The sequence below is a fragment of the Asterias rubens genome, chromosome 10 (genome assembly GCF_902459465.1).
Source record: "Asterias rubens chromosome 10, eAstRub1.3, whole genome shotgun sequence".
NCBI classification, from domain to species: domain Eukaryota; kingdom Metazoa; phylum Echinodermata; class Asteroidea; order Forcipulatida; family Asteriidae; genus Asterias; species Asterias rubens.
In genome coordinates, this window is record NC_047071.1 from 3146270 (window position 1) to 3164804 (window position 18535).

The 18535-nt window shown below is 37.0% G+C and overlaps 2 protein-coding genes across 2 annotated transcripts; one reads left to right on the forward strand and one right to left on the reverse strand.

Moving 5' to 3' along the window:
* Nucleotides 1-4414: 4414 nt before the first annotated feature.
* LOC117295414 (cyclic AMP-responsive element-binding protein 3-like protein 4) lies at nt 4415-13537 on the reverse strand. The gene is made up of 9 exons (XM_033778060.1): nt 13398-13537; nt 12401-12596; nt 11115-11415; nt 9455-9585; nt 9107-9196; nt 8404-8579; nt 7093-7177; nt 6534-6630; nt 4415-6135 (listed from the first exon to the last, which is right to left on the reverse strand). Exons 2-9 carry the CDS (start codon nt 12539-12541, stop codon nt 5780-5782), a joined length of 1377 nt encoding a protein of 458 aa, XP_033633951.1. The 5' UTR covers nt 12542-12596; nt 13398-13537; the 3' UTR covers nt 4415-5779.
* A 159-nt stretch (nt 13538-13696) lies between these two features.
* On the forward strand, nt 13697-18223 carry LOC117295415 (ribosome biogenesis protein NSA2 homolog). Its single transcript, XM_033778062.1, has 9 exons — nt 13697-13801; nt 14493-14560; nt 14941-15006; nt 15317-15370; nt 15544-15779; nt 16200-16294; nt 16509-16649; nt 17067-17118; nt 17485-18223. The coding sequence occupies exons 1-9, from the start codon at nt 13799-13801 to the stop codon at nt 17550-17552; spliced, it is 783 nt and encodes a 260-aa protein (XP_033633953.1). The 5' UTR covers nt 13697-13798; the 3' UTR covers nt 17553-18223.
* The last annotated feature ends 312 nt before the right edge of the window (nt 18224-18535 follow it).

Here is an 18535-nt window from a genome sequence, read left to right on the forward strand (position 1 = left end):
AAGGCAAAGACCAGTATTCTCACTTGGTGTATCCCAACATATGCATGAAACAACAAACCTGTGAAAATTTTGACTCAATTGGTCATCGAAATTACAATTAGAGAAAAATGAAAGAAAAAACACCATTGTTGCGCAAATTTGTGTGCTTTCAGATGCCTATAACTAAAAGGCTTCATGCCTTTTAAGATTTGAGTAAAAAATTACCTCTTTCTCAAAAATAACGTTACTTCAGAGGGAGCCGTTTCTCACAATGTTTTATGAACTATCAAACTGCTCGAAATTGCTCGTTACCAAGTAATTTGGTTTATGCTAACAATAATTTGGAGTAATAACCAATAGTCTCCAGTGTCTTTAACTTAATAGATGTTAGTTTTGCATCGGGGATAAATAGTATATTTTATTTTTGTTCTACCTTCTGATTTGTTTATTCAGTACTTTCCTGAGTTCTGTGAACTTCATATTAACCGTTTATGGGACACAAGGGCTGAAATTCGCTTATGACCACAAGTATCCGGCGTAATAGATGTTATATAACTATTTTTTACGTGCCTGCGATTATGTTTCTTCAAATACTTTTGTTCAACAAAGTTTCCGCCTATTAACAAATGTTATGCTGTTGGGAAAGAACAATTTAACGATGAATTATTATGCCTGTATGAAAGTAAAATGATTTGAACAACTCAACGAAGAAAACCCGAGAAGGGACATTGCCCTTATTTTCCGATTTTGTTTGTATAATTTAAGAATTTTGCCAAACTTAAACGTTCATGTTGTCATTATGTAATAGCTGAACTCATTAGTTAGTAAACACTTTAAAAATGTTATTTAATTTGTCTGGTAACCGGTTATCTCGCATAGGCCCTACTACGTTTTAGTTGTGTTTCAATTGTAATAAATCATTTGTATTGTATACAATCTTAAAGTATATTAATGAACAATTTGAATGAATGTTTAAATTTTCAAGGATTTTGTATAAATTTTACTCAGATTTGATTTTAATAAAGTGTAAAATTGTTTAATTTACTCAGCATGCCTGAAAGTGATACTGTCATGACACACGAGGCAACTTATAGGCAACCATGGTTCCAGTAAACTGCCAAGAAGAAAATACATAGCCAATTTCTCCGTGAAAACCATTCACATTAATTAGTAGCTACATGCAAATATTTGAATATTTTGAATGGTTTGGGTACTATTTTGTACGACACAGTACACACGGTTTAAATACAATGATGGGACTCAGCAAGCTTCCTTTAAAATATTTCTAGCTTTGCTGAGGTGCTGTAGTTTGTTATGTTCGAGTAAAAACAAATCATGAAAACGTCTCAGCAAGACGAAAATTATTTTAGATAGGTACAACGGATTAACGTGAAAACATTGCTCTGTGATTGTGCCCCTTTTCTCTCAAAAATGTGACAACTAATGAAGCTGAAACTTCTATATGTAAATTATATTAATACATCTTCATTCACAGTAAGTAAGGATTCATGTCATGACCAAAAGGTACAAGAGGTAGCAACACCCTTGAAATGTTGGATAGTGCGTTCGTTTTACAATTATACATGACAAAATCGTGTCTTAATTAGTGACATGTTGAAGCGTAAATAAATAGATTGTACCTGTATAATTACATTGCAGCGCTGCATGGGGCGTCAATTGTCTACATAAATAAATAATGAATGCTAGTTATCCCCAGTAGACGGAGTACCAATTAATCAATCATCCAATGACTAATTAAACCATTTCTCCAAAAAGTACATTGACCTGGGGAGTCATATTCATTGATACCCTCAACTAGGCCCTCCTCAGAGATGTTTTTTGGTGGACAGAGAACTATTTTCACTCATGTACTAGATCATAAAGGATTCTTGAATGTGTGTACGATTTTTATATTTTTATTTACGGTCATAAAAGCATAAATAAAACCATATTCGTTCACGATTTCTGTCCATTATATTAAAAAAATTGTTTCCAATATCACACTTTTTACAGTTTGTAAATAATACTTTGACTAAGAGTATAGTATATTGAAGAAAAAAAGAAACATGTTCGCTTTTTATATAAGTATTAAAATTAAATCGATGTGTTTTGTTACTTCAACCAATTTTTACACAGTCAGACGGCATGGACGGGTGACACTATTAAATTTAGTGCTTCCCGCCATGTTCATTTACGTACCATCCGGCTCATTTATTTTAATTAGAAAATGATTACACCTTCGCTTTATCTATCAACAGTAAAAAGAAGCAATTAAATTTCAATTGACTGGTCAAATAAGATAATTCAAATGTATTACAGGTCGCAAATAATCATTAAAGGCACTGGACACTTTTTGGTAAAATTAATGTCAAAGACAAGTATTCTCAACATAGGCATCTGTGATCGAAGTTGCAAGAGAATAGTTCAGAAAAAAACACTCTTGTCAATCAACTTTGTGTGCTTTCAGGTGGCTAAAAAGGCTCATGTCTTGAAGTCTTTATCAGTTCCAAATATTTGATTGAGAAATTACCTCTTTCTAAAACAATTCGTTACATTACCTGTTGTATTTGGTTGCAAAATATTGGCTGCAAGAGTAATTTCATATAAATGAAAAGAAACGATTTGATACATTCAGTACATTGCAATTTAGTACACTGTTGTACATTGTTGTGCTACTTAACTTGATATTTTCTTCCTAATTATCCACACCATGCAAACCTTTAAAAGTACTAAAAATTTAATAAGAGTGTACTTTTGCTGAAACGTTAAATTTACTACGAAAACCTATATATTAAAAACTCCGAAGTGGTCGAAGATCGTAATAATTTGATTCACTCGTTGTACTTTTGTCAATGATTCACGTCGATTGCTTTTTATATCTAGTCAAAAATATACCAACAGTAAACTCTGCTTTCCATGCAGTTTTTGTTGAGTGTACCGTAGGAATTTCATACACGGTAATTATAACCGGGGGCAATTTATGAAATAACGAGAATTACTTATGTTTCATTGCACAAGACAAAAACCCCAAAAGATTCTCAACTCACAAATCAGTTTTATTTAGTCTTAAAAAAAAAAACCGGAGAAAACGATGCGTAATAAAACGGAAGAAACGAAACATGGGTTGAAAAAAGGGTATTCCCCGAGACATCACACTTCATTGAGCACATTTTCGATTCAGAAAAAAAATAAAAATTGGGAGGTGTGGGCTATATTAAACCACTCATTTTGTTGTGCATTTTTTCGATCTTATTGGGTAACTTGAGGGGCAAGAGTTCTGAGCGGCAGAGTGGGGGGGGGGGCGCCCCTTACTCAACCCCCTGGTTTATGCTTATGCCTTCTCCCATTTGGTGCTATTTATTGCGTACACATCATTATTCAGTTTATTTTGAAGCCAGTCATATACGGAAAGTGAAACCATGTTTTGTTATGAAAGGTAATTCTATTTTAGGCCTAGACCCGGATTAGTCGGTATTGTGTACAACAACAATAATATGTCGACACTTTCGGTACACTATGATCCGTAATTCATTCCTGAAAGATTTCAATGCACAACGAAACTCGAATATGCAATAGGAGCGGCATTATGCCTTACAATTAGATGTAAGCCCACTACTGCACCATTCTCAGGGGTTGAATGTGAAACTTTTCATTGTTAGCATTTTGTACACATGAATTGCCTGGGAGTTTTATGTATTGAAATGTGCCCATTCATTGGAAATAGAGGTAGGCCTGCATGGTAAACCTACTTCCTCTAACGGCGAAGTCTCAAGCTCACAACATTTATATTCAACAAAATACCTTATTATGAAGAAATTGACTGTTGAAATTTGTTGATACATGTATGATTATTGATGTTGACTCCACGATTGTTAGCCGTGATTTAAAACAAAACTATGACTACTTCGAAGTTGTCCTCCGCCAAATCAGACAAAACTGCCATAGCGCCCTCTGTTGAAGTCGAAAGGGGGAGGGGCGGGGACTGTGAAAGCTCTAGTCCCTAGGTTGAAACTGTAGGTATAATAAACAATCATTTTTCACCTTAATTAATCCTAAAATTACGCAGGTAAAACAGACTTCCAACAGTGTGCACTCGCACCGTATCTGCAACGTCAGGGTTTATGTATTTCTTCTTTAGTATATGTAAGCTCACACCAAGTATTGTGTACAGTCTCCTGTGGTATTTTGTGCAAGGGGCCAGTTGGAAAGGAGAGTACACAGTCTCATGTGGTATGTTGTGGAAAGGGCCATTTGGAGTTATGTGGTTTGTTGTGAAAAGAGCCAGTTTGTCAAGCAAGTGTACTGATGGTGGCTTGTGTACTGTGGACTTAAGTTTCCTGTATAGTATGTTGTGCAAAGGGCCATTTGGTCATGAGAGTACACCAATAGTAATACTAAAATTGTTAACTTCCAATAACAAAAACAGAACACTTCATTTAACATCTCCTTGAAGTAGAGCATTTATTTTACATAAAATAATAACCATACTATGGTATATTATAGCAATCTACACATCTCAACTGTAGAGTTTTTTTTTTGTACACAATATACAATTTGAATCCCTCAGCTGTCGCGTTGTTAAAGTCTCAATATTTATTACAAGTTTTTAAGTAACGACCCAACAATTTTTTTTGGTCAAAGTAAAGTAACTTCCCCTCCCCCCAAAAATGTTTTCAAAAAAAGGTAAATTGTTTTTGTCTTGGAAACACAATGACCCCCTCCCCAATTATCACAAAAATACTCACTGAGAAAAAAAGAAAAAACTCTTGCAAAGGATCAGTATGCAAAAAAATAGATAACGACCACGAGTTTCGACCCTAAAACTTAATAACTTAACTTTAACGTCTAGACCTAAGCTGTTCAGTTTAAAACCTGCTTCAAAACTCTGATTGGAACCATACTCAAAGTCACCATTGCTTCGGGACGATCATAATTTCTAATAGTTCATTGTTTTTCCAATGGGTTAATATTTACATTATAAAAACACAATTCAGGTCTATTATTAAATGTACATGTGACCAGATAGGGGATTAATTTTTGTAAAATAGAACCTCTAATAAAGATTGCGTTTTTTCTGAAAATATTAACAGCCTTTTTTTATTTATTTATTGTTTCCTCAGCTACGATTAACTTCTTGTTTATTATATCTGTCTCCATTCACATAGACACATCTTATCAAATCAGAAATGAGATTTGCAGAATGTGGATATTCCTGAAAATGGTTCCCTGGCCCGAGTTCCTCGTAGCGATTAATACTGTCTTGGCATATGAGTGATTGGGCTGTGTATGTGCAGACAACTGTTCACAGAATTCTAAACTGTGTACATGCATTCCCAACAAAGCACCATAATGCAAGCTGCCATTAGTCAAAACCATTTTAGTGATATGCATGAATTGTGCGCTATTTAAATTTCTGTAATTTGGAACATCTGAATAAATATCTAATACAAAAATAATGCAAACCAATTATTTCCAAATAATCTATGAAAAACCATAACAGCATTAATACGTTGGTACACAATAAACACAAGCCATTCATTGCTCTGGTGGTTGAATGTATGTAAATGGTAAAAAGCAATATGGTAAAATGCAATACCATTACAAGCCAAATAGAGAAATAACCCACAGCGCCCAGAGCAATTACCATGGTGACCTGTGATTTTGCTGTGGTGCCAAATTGACATTTTCCTCATAGAAGTGCCTCAAATCAGAGAAAGATTGTCACCCCAAACCATTTTGATAAAAAAAGGAAAATATTTTTTACAAAATAAAACACTTACATTAAAAAAAATTGCTGGCTTCAAATTTCCCCTCCATGCTTGGGTGTGTTTTTCACAGCCTGATGTTGTTGGACAATATCACCGGTATCCACCCTCGACTGGTTCACGTTAATGACTTTCACTTCCTTAACGACGACTTCGTTATCGCTGTTTAAAGATTGATCCGTGGATGGAGCGACCTCATTGGCTGGTGCAGACTCCGTCATAGTGGCCACTGAATCTGCATTAACATTGTCCACGTCTTTTGCTACGACTTCCTCATTTGGCAATGCTTCTCCTGCTTGGTGATTGGGTATCTTTCCGAAACGACCCAAGTTGATTGGCCCATGTTCAGTATATTGTGTGTCGTCGGCCTTCAGAAGGGTTCGTGATACAACTGTAATGGAAGAGGGAAAATATTTGCATTTTACTTTATTTAAAAAAAACAGAACAACCCTCACAACACAAAGAGGGGTTTTTATTAGTGTATAAAAGGCTCATTAGTAGGGGCACAGATTGGTTTTTGTCAACAAAATGATTGATTTATTTTTACAAAAGCCTGAACTCTTAACAAGAAACAATGTCTCCCTTCGCCCCGCGAAAGGCCCGGTCACACAGGCCTCAATAACGAAAACGAGAATGCTAACAATGCATGCCCTCGATTGGTTGAATGAGCGTAGGCGTATTCTGCATGGAGCATTTCAACCAATCGAATGCATTCTCTTTGCGTCGTAATTGTATCGTTTTCGTTATCACTGCAGTGTGACTTGGCCTTAACCCATAACTGCTTCTTACCTCCTTGTGGTGTTTGAGAAGCCACCTGGCTGTCTTTCGATGAAGTGAAGGGGTTGAAGCTTGGTGCAATCAGAAGAGCAAAGGACAGCAGTAATACCTGTTTACAAAGAGAAGAAAAACTAAGTTAAGAAAAATTACATAATGCAACAGGACACTGTATGAGGCAAAAACAAATAAGCATTTAGTAGATATTTTTTAGGATTGAAAATTTACAAGGTGGGAGTATAATTAGGTGAGGTTTGGGTAGCACTTTGTCAAAATCTCTTGCAAAAAAACAATGGTTGACAACTCAACATTTCGACCAGTATGTATTCTCTGATCGTCTTCAGAGCATACTGATAGCAAACGTTGGGTTGTCTTTTCAGAACCAACACTACTCAAAAGAGATTTACACATGGTGCTTCTGCAAACCTCACCCTAATCGTATAGTTTTAAAACCACATAGCAAAGTGCTATACACAGGACAATAATGGCGTGGTGAGATCGTACACCACTGGGAACGAGGTTAACTGGGAACAAGGTTGCTCTTGAATAAAAGGAAAGCGCGTTGGACTCTTACCATGACACAGGTGCCGGACTGAGCTGCTTTCGATGTAGACTTAGTCACAAGGGATTGTAGTTTCTTTAACTGCTCCATCAGTGTCCTGTCAAAGATAAATTGTCGTAAAACAACAATTATTGAAATGTATAGAAACAAATTAGAAATAAGATTAATAATCATTTCTTTATGAATTCATTTAATTCTTGTTATCCTGGGAAAACTTTTCAGTGAAACACTGTTTTTCAAACATGCCTAGCAACATCATTAGTTAATAAAAAAATTATCAAATTATAAAAGAAATTAAACGTACAAAGATATTGCAGAGATTATAAAAAGTTAATAGACAGTGAGGTTAGGTTGAAATAGACAATACATTACAACGAAAATGGTTAAATACAAAAGATCTGGGTCAGCCAAAAGAGATGAACCCACACAATCATTAATAATTGCATCTATTTAGGCCTACTATGACAGTAAATAACAAAAACAAAACCTAAATGAGCCAACATTGGAATCAACATTTCTAAAAACACAAGAACAAAATTCATTACAATATCTTAATAATTTCCTGAAAATAATCTTGAAAATAAGGAGTCAAAAATCGAAAACAAGGTTAGCAATTTCCAGTCAAACGACTACATGTATACAGTAATTATTGGTACATGTAGGTATCTAAAGGGCAAGCAAGTCCACTCTTAGCAAATAGACAATTTTGAGTTGAACAAGCACTGACAGAAGATCCAGATACTTAGAGATGACATTTGTCTCAACAAAGCATAATTTGATACTCAAGAGATTTGCAAGATATCAGACTCGCCGTCATCATACTTTAACAAAGGTATTGCACAATGAGGCAGCCTAGTCAAAGTATTTTATTGCAAAACACAAGACAACCAGGCTTGTCCTATCGTGAGTTTACTGGCCCGGCGCTGGTCTCGGGCCTGCAGTCCAGTGTTAATTTCAAGCTCTACTGCCTGGAATTTAAAGTATGCATTTTGCAGAGAGCACTCCCATCGGAAAATCTTATTAAGTTTATGGGAATTTTCTGAAGGGGCACCAAGGCTAGGACCAGAGCAACAGAGGCCCAATTCCATAGCGCTGCTTAAGCAAGAAATATTGCTTAACCATGTTTTGCTAAGCACAAATCAGCAGGATACCAGTCACAAATGGTACATGTGAAATAGGATTTTGGCTGGTAACCTTATTCTGGTTAGCATAATTTTTTTTTGCTTAGCATATTTTTGTACTTTAGCAGCCCTATGAAATTGGTCCCAGAGCAACAGGCCATTACCTCTCTGGTCTCCATATTTTTTCCAGGCCTGGACTTACTTGTTCTCATTCTCAAGCTTAGCCATCTTCTTCTGCATGTCTAGATTTTGTTTTGTGCAGAGATGAACGCGATGCTCCAAGCCGTCGACGTAAACCTTCTTCCTCTTCCTGCTGTCCATAGCCGAGATCTTGTTGCGGATCTTACGCCTGACTGTCTTGAGTGACCTCTCCTCCTCCTGAACAAATAAGTTTGGGTTGAACAACAATATTTCTTAGAACAAACTTTCAATTGACATGGCGATGCTCTACCAACTGAACTATCTAATCTAGCCCCTATGTTGGCGGTCTTCCTATTTTGTCAAATTTTTTGTTTGGGGTGCCAGTTAGAAGCCATTTGACCGGTACGTGCCAGATAGCCAAGAATAACCCACATTTATCCCAGTGCAGTATTTCGCCAGCCAAGAAGGATTTGGAATGTTCATTGTACATGTACAAGATTCTTGGTTCTTGGTTGTTTTTCCGCCAAAATACTCCATGAAAGAGTCTTGACTTGAGTTGGGTTGGTACCTTAGTGAGCGAGAGGGCCAGGGTCTGGAGCCACAACCAAATGGTACAGCTGTTATTTTTATACTTTTACGGGAAAATTGTAAAATATCTCAGTTAAGCTTAATCTCAGTGCAGTATCTTGCCTACCAGGAAGACCTTGGAATGTACAAGTACAAGGTTACATGGTTTATAGGAGGAAGAAAACCTAAAACTGTACCTTAGTGAGCGGCATGTCTGCTGGTAGATCGATGTTCATCTCAGCTAGTAACCTCTTCTCTTCATCAGTTAGCCTCAGCGTAGGATAACTCTGAAGAAGAAAAAAAGAAAAAAAATGTTTAACTTTTGTAACCAGCTAATGTAACGCCAGATGTCATGTACATGTACATGTAGATGTAATCCACTAAATATCCACAGAATGGGTGCCATTTCAGCAAGAAAATGCTAAGTAACATCAGTGATAGCAATGGTAATTTTCTGCATCAAAAGAGCTGCTTACTGAAATGGCATCCAGTGCACATTACATATGTCAGTCTTCAGCACTCTATAATCTTTGGTTAATACTCACCGAGTCTGAAGTTGAGATGCTTCTTGTGGACATTGTGGCACTGAGGACTTTCACATCTTGGACGGTCATGGGAAGGGAAGACTTCTTACTCTCACTTGGAGATAGCTTGTTGAGATCCCATTCAAAACCAACTGCAAATTACAAAACATGTTTCAAATATTTAACTGTATGATCAATCGCTCGCCACTTTTCTTGGATTAAAGTATGCGATGGGATCAAGCTAAATGAGTCGTTTGTTGGAAATATCGGTCCGGAGAACCAGGGGTGAAATCTCCCCCAAAAGAATTTTGTAATCTTAATACCAAGATATATCTTATTTTGCTTTGGCAACTTCCTTAAGATAAAAACATAAAGAAAGCGGTTAAAATTAGCATTTAGGCCTAAGGAAAATTTGGCAATGTAGTTTCAATAAACAACTTGACTTTAAACACACGTTGCTCAGTTTCAATGCCTAGCAACCAAAGGTGGTATAAATAAGGGGTTTTAAAAGTAAGCAAATGCTCTTTTCAAATGTAGAATATTTGTTCAAATGATCTCGGTCGACAGATGACTCATTTTGCTTGATCGCATCCCATATGTTTGGTACTGTCTTGTAATAATCATGTCAAATTGGGTTTTTGTTCAGTTGTAAGGACTGCCGTCTCACTGATAGCTGTATTTCAATTTTTTTTTTACAGATTGTAATGTTATTTGAACATGTTTATGGTAATATGCGCACACGATTAATTTGTTAGTAATACAATTGTTATAATCACTGGAGCGAGTCACATTTGCAAACAGGAATAAACAAGAGATTCAATAACAGTAACATCTGTCAACTGTTTGTCAAAAGTTTCCGATTACTCAACGCTTCTTTACAACTTAGACTCACAGCTGCTGCTGAATAATCAACATAATGTACATAATTTTTTGGTCCTGGGCCCAGCATTCTCTGCTGTAAGGCTTATATAGCGGTGAATATATGCGCTAACTATGTTAGCTAATATGCAGGCACAATACATAAATTAGCTTGCAGTGACATAAGGCTCATATTTTTCTGCAACTGAAAGTGCAGATGTTTTGGTTAAAAGCAATGGACACTATTATGTTATTATGCCCTGTGTAAATTTCCTGTACAAATTTACATTTTCCTCCTAGAGAGGCACCTTACCAGAGGGAAATTGCTGTGCCCCTTCAAGTGCGAAGTTAGATAGTGTGGTTTGGTTTATTGTTTTTAAACTCGTGGGCAGTGGCCAAATTACAGTACAAATTACAATTTATACAAAAATAGTTTACAAACAAAATAGTTTACAAACAAAAATATACAGTTAGCATATAAAAAATATATAGCCATTGGAGGCTATTGAAGTTGAAGGCATTAGGTTTAATAGACCCTTCCCATGAAATATGTAAATTGCACATAGCGCGTGCGCACTAAAGTTTTGGTTGGCAAATTGAGGGAACATCGCGCTGTTTTGTACACGGGTAATGGGTGCGTCACGCAGACGCGATTGCGCGTCTGCTTAGTGCACAACTCTATGGCGTTTGCCAACCAACAGGGTCTGTACGCATGCGTGAATGTAATTAGAATATTTCATGGGAAGGGTCCATTTTGCCACTAAAAAAAGGTAGTGTGAAATAGGGAGGAGAAATCAATGATCAATGATTGAGTTTCACTTACTTGATTCAAGATCCGAGTTCTCAATAGTTGCATCCTCCATCAGCATTGTGTCTGGACCAATCAAATAGCTCGACATATCTGGCACTTTCATGCTCATCTCGTCCAAGTCGTCGATGTGTTGCGGGCTGCCCCCTGATTGGCTGTCACTTTGGTACTGTGATGGGGAGCTGACATTGTCTGAGATACCGCTGTCACTGTTGCCCGGGGACGCAACCTGGGTGTCGTACGCTGTCTGGGAAATTGTTGACAGGTCGAAGCCTCCATTGAGAAGGTTTGAAAACAGATCATCGGCGGTTGAACTCTGGAGAAAGGGCAGGGAAATGTTTTGCAATATATCAGCCCCATAGTTAAACCTACGATACATTTTAAATTTTGGGTGATGGAAGAATAACTTCATACTACATTCAAACATAAATTTTAAGTCACCTCTGAAATTTTCTGAAAGTGGTATTACTTTTAAGGTTTGCAAAAAACAAAACAGTTAATGGCTTGTTGTTTTAGACCCTAGTGCATAGAGCTATATATATTGACTAGAGCACTAACACCCCGATATACACACACTAAGGTTTTGAAGCCGTGTGGGCGCATCCATGTTTATGTACAAACCAATACAAAGCTTGAAATTTTGTACGGCAATTGTACGGCTATCTGCATGATAGTGCGTTTGTTCTTTTATTTGTGTCATTGAACCAAAAAATGCAGCAAATGTAAACGCACAATCCGAGTTGATGAGCGTACAAACTGCGAGCGTCATGTGCGTCATGTTTAAAAGGCGCGTATACTCTTTTTAGTACGTCAACCAAGTCGAACTTACAGTTTTCATGGCGCGGAAGTACGCAAATGGACAGTCGCGTATGTAAGCGCCCACGCCGAATGTAAAAAGAATCGCTTCAATGTGTGTTCTCTTAAAATTAAGATCGTTCCGAAGTCACGCAACACATCAAACATGTCTGCGCTCAGGGTGGCTTCAAAACGCAGAGCAAGTTAGCGCTCTAGTCAATATATATAGCTCTATGCCCTAGCGTAGCTTTGAGAAAGACTCTGCTAGTGCTAGGGTCAAAACGTCTGGCCATCAACTATTTTTTTGCATTTATACCGTCCTTTTGGTTGGTAAGCAGTTTGCAACATGTATTCTATTTTCTCAAGATTAATAAAATCTTCCTGAAAGGACCTCATTTCAACACTCAGCATGCTCAGTTAAAAATTTCAAAATGTTGGTTAAAATATGGGTTTAGAATGCCCCCACTTTTTGGTGACAGTTGAATAATCTGTTTACAAAATCTTACCATTGCATCTGCCTCGTTATTGAAACTGATGAATGTATCGCAGTCATCCATGAGGATTCCATCTGTTTGGTTGAAGAGAAGATCCAAGTCGCTCGATCCAGACTCGTTTCTTTCTCTTAGCGTTTCTACCTTCACTGACATCTTGAGCTGTGTATACTGTCTTATTGTTTTGTCCAGTCACCTGATATTATTATACCTGAGATGGAAAATAAAAAGTAATGGTAATGGTGGCCTGGTGTTAAATAGTCCTATATTTATAGTCCTGTTTTGGTTAATTGTTGATGTTTTCAATCCAGTGAAAATGTTGGCAGGATGTAAAATGGGTTTAAAAATAATTTCATGACAACAATTGGACAAATTAATTACCAACTACGATAACATTCAGCAACAGAAAATGGCAACAAAACAATGTATTTTATTGTAACACTTGTTAACTTATGTATGAAAAATAACGAAAACAGTACATAAGTAAATGTAACTTTAGCCAAAAAAAAATGTTTGTAGAATGGGATGGATGTAGCATTAGTCATGTTAGTTGAGGCAGCATGTTGAGTAACCAGGTCGGATAAATGTAATAAAATTCAAATTACAATAATTAATTAATATTGAAAAAAATAGAGAATGACACAGTTTTACCCGTTTAATTAATACTTTTGACTTAAATTTAAAAAAAAAAAAGCTTGTAAAAAACTGCCAGACATACAAACAAAGTACAAACAAACAAACAAACAAAACACACAATCAAAATGACAGACAAACATCGGAAGTTCTAACATGTCCAACCATGGAGCTTATTCCTCCGTGGTCCAACTATGCCATTGCTTATTTGCTGCCCCCCCCCCCCCCCCCTCCCTGCACTCCATGCTTCCTGCATGCACCGAATTTTTAATTTTAGCCAAAATGTAAAAAGGGTGAAATTTCACCACCACAATTGAGCAGTTACTAACTACCACAACAACAGAACAGTGCTACAAATTAAGTGAAATAACTCTCTCACCTCCTTTGCCTTAAGTCCGTGCGGAGCTTTTGCTGACAAGTTTGTTTCACTCGAGGAAAATGCGGCAATTCTGGAGAGATAAAATACTTCGTAGAGCTTGGCAACAATGTGATCTAATCTGTGTTTCTATTTTTGGATCATGAATCATGTTTACAGCCAGCATTGCAGAGATGACGTGGCCGCTTGATATAGCGCCACCTTGTGGTCATTATTTATTTTTCTATTTTAAAATATATTAATTTTTAAATTCAAGTACACAATACCAACAGAGGGCGTTGTTTCTTTCTGTAAATGTTTGGTTCTTTACGTCGTGGATCTGGACCGCATGCTTGGTGGTGAAATTTTTTTCATCTAGTATTTCTGGCGTTTTTGCATAGAAAACAGACAACAAATCATCCAATATGGTAAGGTATTTCACATCTCAAATGAACTAGCTTTTGATGACTTTATTGTTAATATTTTGAAAGGAATTGTTAGTATTTTTTATTACTGATTTTAAAACTATAAAAAGTGAACCAACTCGATCATCCAATGCAAAAACTGAACACACAAGATAATTACATGAATAGTCGGCCCCACATCATGTTTTACGCAGGAAAGTACTTCCACCGCAGCAAGTTGAATCGTGATGTGTGATGATCTTTCGAATGGAAACTTGCCCTTTTTCGACAAATTTCCCCCAAATCACTTGTCTAAATTGAATTTATGTTTATCATAGTTTCTTAAAAGTTAATTTGTTCCTCTGACGCTGCTGAGTCCGAGTCCTGCCTGCAAAACCTGCAGGTCAATGCCGGTCATGCCACTCAAACTAGGCCTACCCCTTGTTTTATTAAAAATTGAGGATGCAAAGCATCACCATAGTTTTGCCATCACGACACAACAGAAAAGTTCTGTTGTTAAATGTTTTACATTAATAACATTTTTTAAAACAATTTTAACAGCACTGTTCTGCTCTACGCAGATGCGCCGTAATAAAAAAATCTTTGAAACAGTGAAAAGGGCAGAATAACAAAGTAATCTTTGATCTGTGATGATAATTTTACAAACAATTATAATTTATGATTTTTTTTGGTTTTAATCTTTTACCCTCCACAGCCTCAGAATGAGTATATGGAACTGCATAGAAAGCGGTATGGATACCGGCTTGATTATCACGAGAGAAAGTGAGTGAATCATCTTGAAAATAAAACTCTATTAAAAACTGAAGAGTTTGTTCTTAGACATGCTAAAACGAAAAATAAATAGATTCATGTTTTGTTGCTGTCGATAGATATGCTCAGACCCTACTCTAGAACGATGAGGTTATTTCCGCATGGAGACGATAGCCGAACGAACTTCATAGTTCTAAGAGTACTCAGAATTAGTGTTGTAACATAACAAAAATGACAGGAAACTTAGTGTAAAATGCGCCTCAACTCAATGATGTGCAATTCTTTATCGTTAGCGAACCAGTCCACACTGGAATGTGCAAACCTACTGTTTTTGCATGTACCCTCACATTTTTGATAACATTTCGGTCTTGTTATTTTGTTGTGTCCCACAGGAGAAAGAAGGAGGCTCGAGAGCCCCACGAGAGAGCCAAGAAAGCCAAGATGCTAACGGGAATTAAGTAAGTAGAAAGAAGAAAGATCGGCAACGGATTTTAAAGAAAAAGGAATAGCATTTGAAGGCCTGGACGACTAGTGAAATTTACTACTCTACTAGCCACACCAGTCGCCCAGGCTTTAAAAGCATTTGCAGACAAATAATTTTTGACAGTTTGACTGCTGCATTATTGTTTTATTTAAAAACATGAGAATGAATATGAAATGACTTTTCAAAGAACCAAAAAAAGTGTCTATTTTTATTGTTTGATTAAAATGAGAAATCAAGATGCACCGTGTGTGAAAATTAACTAATTTATTTCTTCTTTCCTTCAGAGCGAAATTGTTCAACAAGAAGAGACATTCAGAGAAAATACAGATGAAGAAGACGTAAGTGTGATCAGAACAAAACTTGTTTACATTCTTTAAAATTATTTATTTTGTATTATATGTATGATTGTGTTATTTTGTATCCCCAGGGAACAATTTTATTTTCAACATGTTATTGTCAATCTTTGGGAAAGAAAGATGAAAAAAACAAAAACATTTCTTCTCACTTTCAGGATCAAAATGCACGAGGACAAACTGAACAAGAAGCGCAAAACCGACGAGGTTCCAGAGGGCGCTGTTCCTGCGTATCTCCTTGACCGTGAGGGTCAGTCTCGAGCCAAGGTCCTCTCTAATATGGTCAAGCAGAAGAGGAAGGAGAAAGCCGGAAAGTGGGACGTCCCGATCCCGAAGACGAGGGGTGTGTCGGAGCACGAGGTGTTTAAGGTGCTGAAGACGGGCAAGAGGAAAGGTAAAGAAATCCGCGATAGTGACGTTTATTAAGAGAATCCCCTCGATCCACTAGAGAGAAAGCATTTAGTCCTGGTGTCCCAGGGAAATCTGTCCGCCTCAGATTTTCTCCCTCATATGAGAAATGAACATGGGCTGAAGGAGGACGAGTCAAAAGGGGGTGGAGAATCTGCTGCCACACCGGCCGATTAAAAACCAAGACTTTCTTTTTAATACTGAGATGTCTCCCGAATTCTGAAAATCTACTCCGCGGTAGCTAAGAAGTCTCCTGAATTCTCCATAAATCTACTCGACAGCAGTAGAATAATACAAGACAATTTCTCAAAAGCACATAATCTTCCTGGCAAGTAGATACACACATGGTGTTGCCTCAAACCAAATTTATTAATCATGCTCTTTTGTATTCGTCGTTTTCTTAAAGGCAAAGCTTGGAAGAGAATGGTGACCAAAGTTTGTTACGTCGGCGAAGGATTCACAAGAAAACCACCAAAGTATGAAAGATTCATCAGACCGATGGTAAGTAAAGCTTTCATGGCAACCGGAGAGTTACAAAAGAAAAGAAAGCAATTAATTTGAAACCTCCTGCCACAATTTTATCCAAGTGGGGCAGACACAGTTTTCAAGATTGCATCAGACAAAAAAACAAAACAAGGCTAAAAGGAATGACCTGGTTGTCAGGGACATCAAAGAGATTGTTTAAAGTTTTAGCAATTCTTTCATTTAATTCCAGGGTTTACGTTTCAAGAAGGCCCACGTAACACATCCAGAACTGAAGGCTACATTCTGCCTGCCACTCATCGGAGTCAAGAAGAACCCCAACTCGCCTCTATACACACAACTAGGTGTCATCACAAAGGGAACCATAGTAGAGGTGAGAGGTCATAGGTTATACAGGGTGACCTAGTTTTTTGTTACAGGTGTATATCATGCTCGATATGTTCCTAAACTTTTATCACACTATTTTCCTCTGAAGAACAACTGAGTTTCCAAGCACACCATGCCCATATAAGGCGCCAATTATAAGGTGCCGTCTTGTTGTGCTATTTTTGGATACAAGGGGCCGAATCTACCCCTGAGTTGAGGATGCAAATTTAGTGCACATTTTATTCTAAGTGGAATATTGCAAATTCTATCAGCGTTATTCTACTGATTGTTATTTTTAAAAGTACCAATTATCATGATTAACAGGGAAGGCAGAAGTCTTAAGAAATAGTGCTCCCTATAAATTTTGGAAGGATTGTGTTTTAACTGCCGTTTCTTGACTGTATTTCTGAATTTTTGCTTTTAGGTGAATGTGAGCGAGTTGGGTCTGGTAACACAGGGAGGAAAAGTTGTATGGGGTAAGTGCCATCAAATACACCAAAAGTGATTTTGGAGAATACTATTTGGGGGGCGGAGGGAAGTCAAGTTTTTTTGCCAAAATAGTTAAGCAACACAATCCCCTTGGATTGGGCACTTTGGGCTATAATAAAAGTGCTTGTTATGAAATGAATATGGTTGGAAAGATGTTTTTAAAGTAGAATATAATATTGCACAAAAACATCCCTCAAGATTGTGTGGTTTCTTCACTTGGTGAATTAACACCGACTGCCATTTTGTAAAACTAAACTTTGTTGACTCCACAAAATTACAGCCCTGTTTCTATCAAAGTGCAACTAACAATTTGACAGGAACATAACAACTTTTGTTCCCATTTTTTTTTGCAGGTAAATATGCACAGGTGACGAACACTCCCGAGAATGATGGCTGCATCAACGCTGTATTACTTGTATGAAAAGAAACGAACTGTAGAGAAATGACCGTTATTGAGTTGAGCTTGAGAATCCACAATGGAATCCTGTGTACTTTATCAATGGAGCTTGAGATTGGCGTTGGGATCGAGTGGTTAGACTGCCTGGCTTGTGTTTGTTAAAATGTGGTGCGAATCCCACATAGACCGCCCCACACACAAATGTCATCTAGTTGCTGACTGCCTGTTGATGAAAACATCAGCTCAAAATCGGATTTTTAGAACTATATTTATGTGAAAGAGATTGGCTTTTGCCAGCTTTTCATCCATACATAATTGTCGTTTGGTTTCGCTTCACCCTTTTCAACATGTACCTTATTCAGTCATATAAATTATATGACTGGGCCAAGGCATTTAATTGGCAGGTACATTTCATGGGCCTCAACAAATAAATTTTAGAAGGGGTGACTATTGAAGAAGAACCAAATAGGAAGGGTACCTCATTTGTACGATATAAAAACTGCTGCCATATGAGCACTTATATCGGGGTAAATTTTTACCGTTTAAAAGCACAAGTAATTTTGTAATGTTTACCTATTCTTGAGTCAAACAATATTACTTGATAAATGATGTTGTGCTATGGTAATTATTTTAAAATAGAAATCCATAACAGCCTCCATAATGATAAATAAAGATTTGTTGAAATATGAAAATAACGAGAATGTTTATATTTTGTTGAAAATCTTACTGTCTGGGAAATGCTGTTGGACAATTATAAAAGTCAATTAATTAATTAATAACAGTATTTATAACGCGCCTTTTGCCAAAGGTTACAAAGCGGGGCGAATTTTGAGATGTAAGACAATCCTTGAGCACAGTGTAATGGTTTACAAGGTGCTGTGGCGCAATATGCTGCCAATCCAGCCAGGAACATCGGGGCGAACCCCTTCTCTTTTCGATAAGTGCACTAAGTTCTTTAACATGCGTTTACACAACACATCGAAGCAATGGTTATGTGTCTTGCTTAA